Below are 6,000 nucleotides of genomic sequence, written 5' to 3' on the forward strand. Positions count from 1 at the left end.
TGGCCTCTCATATCTCATAAAGCACTCGAGAGGTTGGAGATCAATGGTATGTGAGTTTGTCCCAGAATTCGTGGCCAAGACCCAAAATCCAACACTAGTAGACGGCAGATTCGACTCCTTTACCATACCTTCCTTGGCAGACTTTGTAGACAACGACAAAGCTGAGATGCTCCTGTGACTAAGGGAGTACTTAAAGAGAACAAGGCACCTCAGGCCGGGGTGCCAGAGGTTGTTCGTAAGTACAGGACGGAACAAGAAGGAAGTGTCCAAGAATACAATATCATTTTGGCTAAGGGAGACGATCAGAGATGCTTATACGGCAGAAGACAGAGGTTCAGATAGCCAGGTGGGAGCTAGAGCTCATGACATCAGGGGTGTGAGTGCTTCCCTGGCATTTAAGAAGAACATGTCTGTGGATAAAATTCTGAAAGCTGGTGTGTGGAAGCGCCAAACAACTTTCACCTCATTTTATTTGAAAGATGTTGCCCATAGATCCTTGGACACCTTTTCCTTGGGTCCAGTGGTGGCGGCCCAACAAGTGATATAGTTCATCCAGTGCCCCTGGCGGGTCAGTTTGCGTCTAGTCTAAGATGAAGGTATGAAAGTAGAATGAATGGGATGACTGGTCTTTTTTCTTTACTACTTTCTTCCTACTCCTTTAACTACGGGCAATATGAAGGAGAGTACCGTCATGTGCTGGAACGGACTAGATGCAGGTGAGATGGTCACCTTCACCCCTCTTTTCCCTATTATCCTCTGGATAATAGGGAAAAGAGGGGTGAAGGTGGATCCAGTTGCAAGGGACAAGAGTAAACAGTAGAATGGTATCTACACCCAGTGGGAGAAAACCAATAGATCCGCTTATATCTTTGGTCCTAAGTTCATTGTCCATTCTCTTAGAATTTCCCTATATATTCGGAAATGGATAAGGTGGCAAACTCCCAGTCAGTTGTAGAGACTTACCTCCCTCCAATAGTAAGTCTATCCTAATGTTAAGACCGAAGGTTTGTTTCGTGTATGAACAAATACCAAATTTGTAACTAATTTGTATTTTTCATAACTAACAAACCTGAGGTCTTAACAGTTAAAGACCCACCTCAAACCACCCCTCTAGCAGTCTAAACTGGGTTAGAAATATAACTGATGGGTTACAGGTAGCCGTGGGCATTCTGGGTATACATGCCCCGTGACCTGGTATAGATGCCATTAGTCCCTGGATCTCACAAGTGTAATTTTAATTCTACCGGTTTCCAGCTTGGCGCTAGTAAATCCTAATGTTAAGGTTTGTTAGTTATGAAAAATACAAATTAGTTACAAATTTGGTATTTTCATATACCAAGTAATTACACAGCTGAATCTAACATTGAATGGAGGTGGGATAAATGAACATATTCTACTCCAAAACATAAAGGATTGGTAGTGACTTTGAAATGGAAAATTTGCTTAGGATTGATACAGTGCCAGTTGTTTCCTTACCTGGCAAGAGCGCTACTGCTGGTGAATACTGCCTCTGGTTGGTGCTCAGGTTATCCTGTAGTGGCATGACGATAGAGCCATGGATAACCTCTACTAAGGATATGACTGATGACTAGCAAAGCAAGAAGTGCCCTTGCCCTGGGTACAGTACCAGAATACAATAACCAGACAATGCTTTCACCTACACTGACATTAAAAAATCCACAACCCATCCGTAAAAAACTGATGGGTACTCCAGGCTTTCTGTCGAAACATGGGTGAGTGCAATGGGTTTGACTTCCAGTATGTCTTCTCCCAGGTTTAGGGTAGCAGGACAGGGACCTTCGTCCAGGAGAACCGGCGGGATGAACAGCCACCTCGTCCACTTGCACCACATGTCCATCAGGACCTTTAGGGATGCCCCTAATTCTGCCACAGTGTTCACTATCAGGTTCATTTTCTGGTCAAACCTTGTTGACAATGGCAATGGCATCAGGTTTAGAAGCTTGGGAGCAAGGCACAGGAGTAGGTGGTACAATAGTAGGAGGACTGGTAATAGGAGAAAAGGCAGGAATCAGGGAAGAAAGAAATGTAAGACTATAACAGACCTAGGTGTAGGCATAGAATCTAAGCCAACTAAAGTTCTACTTTTGGGGTTAGAGACAGCCTTCCTCTTCCCATCCCTTTCAAGCTTATCTATTTCCTCTCTTCCCACAGTTTTGCTCCTATTACACTCTTGTCTCCTACACTTATCACAAATGGTATACGTGAATCATAACATAATTTGGTAAGTCTTGTCACACAACCTTCGCTATAGTAGCAAATACTGGATGACCTAGAATCAGACATATCTAGGACAAAAAGCTAGAAATTTGAAGAAATCTGACTGAACGCTAACAAAGCTTGGATACACAAAAAATTATAATACCTCTGAATTTCCGGAAAGAGCAACCAATAAACCGATGAAAAAGCTGCTGCGTACACCTGCTGTTTAGTTGAGAGCCAGCAGAAATGAACTGAGCTCTCCTGCTTGGTTGTTCCTACTGTTCCCTGGTAGTGTGCATGGCTAGCCACCTACACAAAACAATTGAAGTGCTACTGTGACTTTTTAAAAAGGCTGCTGTGTGAGTTAGAAACTATAGCTGTGTAATAACTTTGTAAGTTACTCACATGAAAATGGTAATTATTAGTAAATAAATTGTTTAATTTATGGTCTTAGACACTTTATTTTACTGTTGAGAAGTTTGGTTAAGCCAGCATAAAGGTTCCGTTTTACTGGAAAAACTGGTTAAAAAGTGAAAATTAATAATGATATTTTTGCTTGCATGCTTCAAGAAGCAGTGTAGTGGAAAAGAGAACCATTTGGCAATATATTTTCAGGCCTGTTCGTAAATCTTAGAAGACAGAAAGTAAATGATATCCCTGGTATCCTTATAAAATGTTTGGCAAAGTCTGTTATACCTAATATGCTAAAGTATTGTCCAGCCTCAATTGAATAGATAACATTTTCGGATATTGGTATGATTTGTATTAGGAATTTTAAATATCCCCTAGATACATGGAAATAGGGTTCTTAAGGTTTGTGTGTTTCCATGGAAAGTGAAGGTACTATTTTAGGTTTTCAAAAGTTCTGGTTTAATGAATACTGAAGTTCATTTTAAGTAATTAAAGTTTGTCATGATACAAAAGATTTCCAAAAGTAATAGTTATTCAGAATATAATTTTACTGGAAGCCACGGAATAGTATGTTGTTCACATTTTACCCTTTTTCAGATTTTTCAATTTACTGTAATTTTTTTATTTTTATTTTGCAGGCCATGACTGCAGTATTCGTTTATGGCAGCTAGATAGTAAGCAGTGTGTCCAGGAAATCACAGCCCATCGAAAGAAGTTTGACGAGAGCATATTTGATGTGGCTTTCCATCCTAGCAAGCCGTTTATTGCCAGTGCAGGAGCTGATGCCCTTGCCAAAGTGTTTGTTTGATTACAGACACAACACACTTGGCACTGTCCTAAAATCCAACCCTTATGAAGCTTAAAAATATAAAAAAAATGGTGGAGCAGATTCCTGGGTTACTTGATTCTCCGAGTGCTTAAGGCACAAATCGAGGAGAATGAGACATGCATATAACAGTGATGACACTGAGAAAGAATAGGCATAATCCATTCGGAATTAATTTTACATTAGATTCTGTTTAGACTACATTGTCAGGAAAATACTGTATCAAAATTGGGAACAGAATCCAAGGAAAGTGCCCTTTTTTTATCATCAAATTTCTCCATAGCACAGGGATTTTGAACATCCCTCCTACCAAAGTTTTCAAGTGATAAATGTAAAATGGATATATATATATATATTTATAGGATACTTCATAATCACATACTGATAACAAGAACCAAATTCTGAGTATGATGTATTCAAAGAACACTCAGGTAGATGGTTTGTAGTGTCATGTTTTACATACTCATGTAAACAATAAACATTATTGCAATTGTTGATGGAGGAGGAAAAAACATTTGGCGCTTTAGTATCCCAGAAATATTTTTGTATATATTGATGATCAGTGGAGGGTTGGTATCCGGGAATCAGCTCAAGCCATAATACTCCACCTGTAGCCTATTCCACCCAAGAATCTTTTTGGCTACAGGTTTCACAGACAAGGGATTTTGTAAATCCTCAATGGTGGTGAAATCACCTGCCCCCATTAGAAAAAATCCCAGCAGTAGAGTTGGTGGTAAGTTACTGTGGTTTGTGGTATAATACCATTTCCTCAGTGATGCAAGAAGATAAGTGATAGAAAATGCGCTGTGGACTCCTTGCATTGCCATCGCATTGCAGAAGCTATGGGAATGTGACAACTGACTCTGAAAGTGCTTGGGGCCTCCTTAATACCAGCCGAGATAACAATGATTGCTGGGTGGCTGTCTTAATCAGGCCAATACAATGCTCGACTAGTCTTTAAAAAGGGTTAACATGGAGTTTCCCTGTCTGGCTTGCACACAGACTCCAATCATGGGATGGTTTACATTCTTTATATTTATCTGTAAATATGACAATTTACTTCTTGCTCATCTTAGTAGCCATATGTATATACCAAATATTGTATGGAAAATAATTCTAGTGTTTGAAAGGAAAAATTGAAATTATATGAGAGTAACGAATTAAAGCAGAGTTCACAGAGGGTAATGAAGCCCTTTGTACTATGTACTACCATCATTATAATATTTTACTCCCATATTATCCTGAAACCAATCAGAATGGCTAAGTGTCCCTGTTGAGTTAAGGTGTCCTGTTGATCAGGACATAGCCTTGAGGTTTTTCCCCCTATCCATTTTTGAAATGGTTTATTATTGTATCCTCAAGCAATCAAGTTCTGTTCAATTTTCTTGTAATTAATCCACTGAGTAGTAGTCGATAACACCAAACCAAATTGCTTTCATGTGAGTGTGTTAAAAGTTTCAAAGGTCTTTGATAATCATCACTCTAGACTCTGGGCTTTACTCTCCTTTTCAAGAAGGATGTGAAATAGGTAAACAAATTAGCAAAGTAGGGAATTCCATAAAGGTAGTTTAGACTGACGTAATCTCATGCTGTAGAGTGCAGGTTGCTTGATTTTTGAAAAGTGATAGATCTAGATGATGTGTATTGAAGCTTTGCCAGCTTTGTCACACACTCAGGCTATGAAATGTAGCTAACAAGCTGAAAGGAATTTGAAATCACCTATGTATTACATTGTGGATATTTTAGAAACCTTATTTTAAACAAATACATTATTTTCCAACCAAAATTTGGCTAAATCTACTACCCTCCTTGCAGTCTTTATACGCATTACTTTCATTTTGTGTGATGATATCAGATTCAACACAGCTGCACATTGCAAATTCTTTTGGGGGCAAGATGGATAATGCAAAACATCTGTGCAACAAAAGGGGAGGAAGCAGGATTAAAAATAGCCCTGTGTAGTTCCAGCTTATTTTATGTAATGAAAATGTACTTGCAAATTTGTTAGGGATGGAATTTCAACAGTTCACTTCTAAATTTTTTATGTCAATCACTGACATAATTGACCCTGGCCCCATTTCATTCTGGTGTTTACTATAAAAGCTGAATGTGTTTAGAGAGATACCTGTTGTTGTCTTTGGTTGCTCACTGGTGTTTTTTTGCAGTAGTTGTTTCTATATAGGTACATCCTTTTAAGCTGCAGTGTTTCATTGATTTACTAGATATGAGTTATATATCTGGATCTCACAAGGTTATGCAGTGTTCGCCTATGTTTTTATCAACATTTGAGAGGCCTTTCACATTAATGAGTAGTCAACTTCAAGTATTTTTATGGTAGGAATAGGATTAGTCATTGAGTTGATTGTTTTGTGATTCATGAAAAATTGTGTAAAGTTTTAAAAGGAAGAAAGGATTCAAAAGCCAAAATATTCCAAAGGTAAGTTTCAGAGGCTGTAGAACATTTTTGAAAAGATTATGAATTAATTGGCTATTAACCTGTATAAACTCCAGATCAGTGTGATACCTAACCCATTTATTTAAAT

At 38.5% G+C, this 6,000-nt stretch overlaps 1 protein-coding gene across 4 annotated transcripts in view; it reads left to right on the top strand.

Moving 5' to 3' along the window:
• The window catches only part of LOC135201490 (striatin-like), a 131,787-nt gene extending 126,544 nt beyond the window's left edge, over positions 1-5,243 (top strand). For all 4 annotated transcript variants that reach the window (XM_064230472.1, XM_064230480.1, XM_064230488.1 and 1 more), the window contains one exon: positions 3,270-5,243. In XM_064230472.1, coding sequence (XP_064086542.1) covers positions 3,270-3,439 — 170 coding nt within the window. In that variant the 3' untranslated portion in view covers positions 3,440-5,243. The remainder of the gene's footprint in view (positions 1-3,269) is intronic.
• Positions 5,244-6,000: the final 757 nt, after the last annotated feature.

The sequence above is a fragment of the Macrobrachium nipponense genome, chromosome 23, assembly GCF_015104395.2.
Source record: "Macrobrachium nipponense isolate FS-2020 chromosome 23, ASM1510439v2, whole genome shotgun sequence".
Classification (NCBI taxonomy): Eukaryota; Metazoa; Arthropoda; class Malacostraca; order Decapoda; family Palaemonidae; genus Macrobrachium; species Macrobrachium nipponense.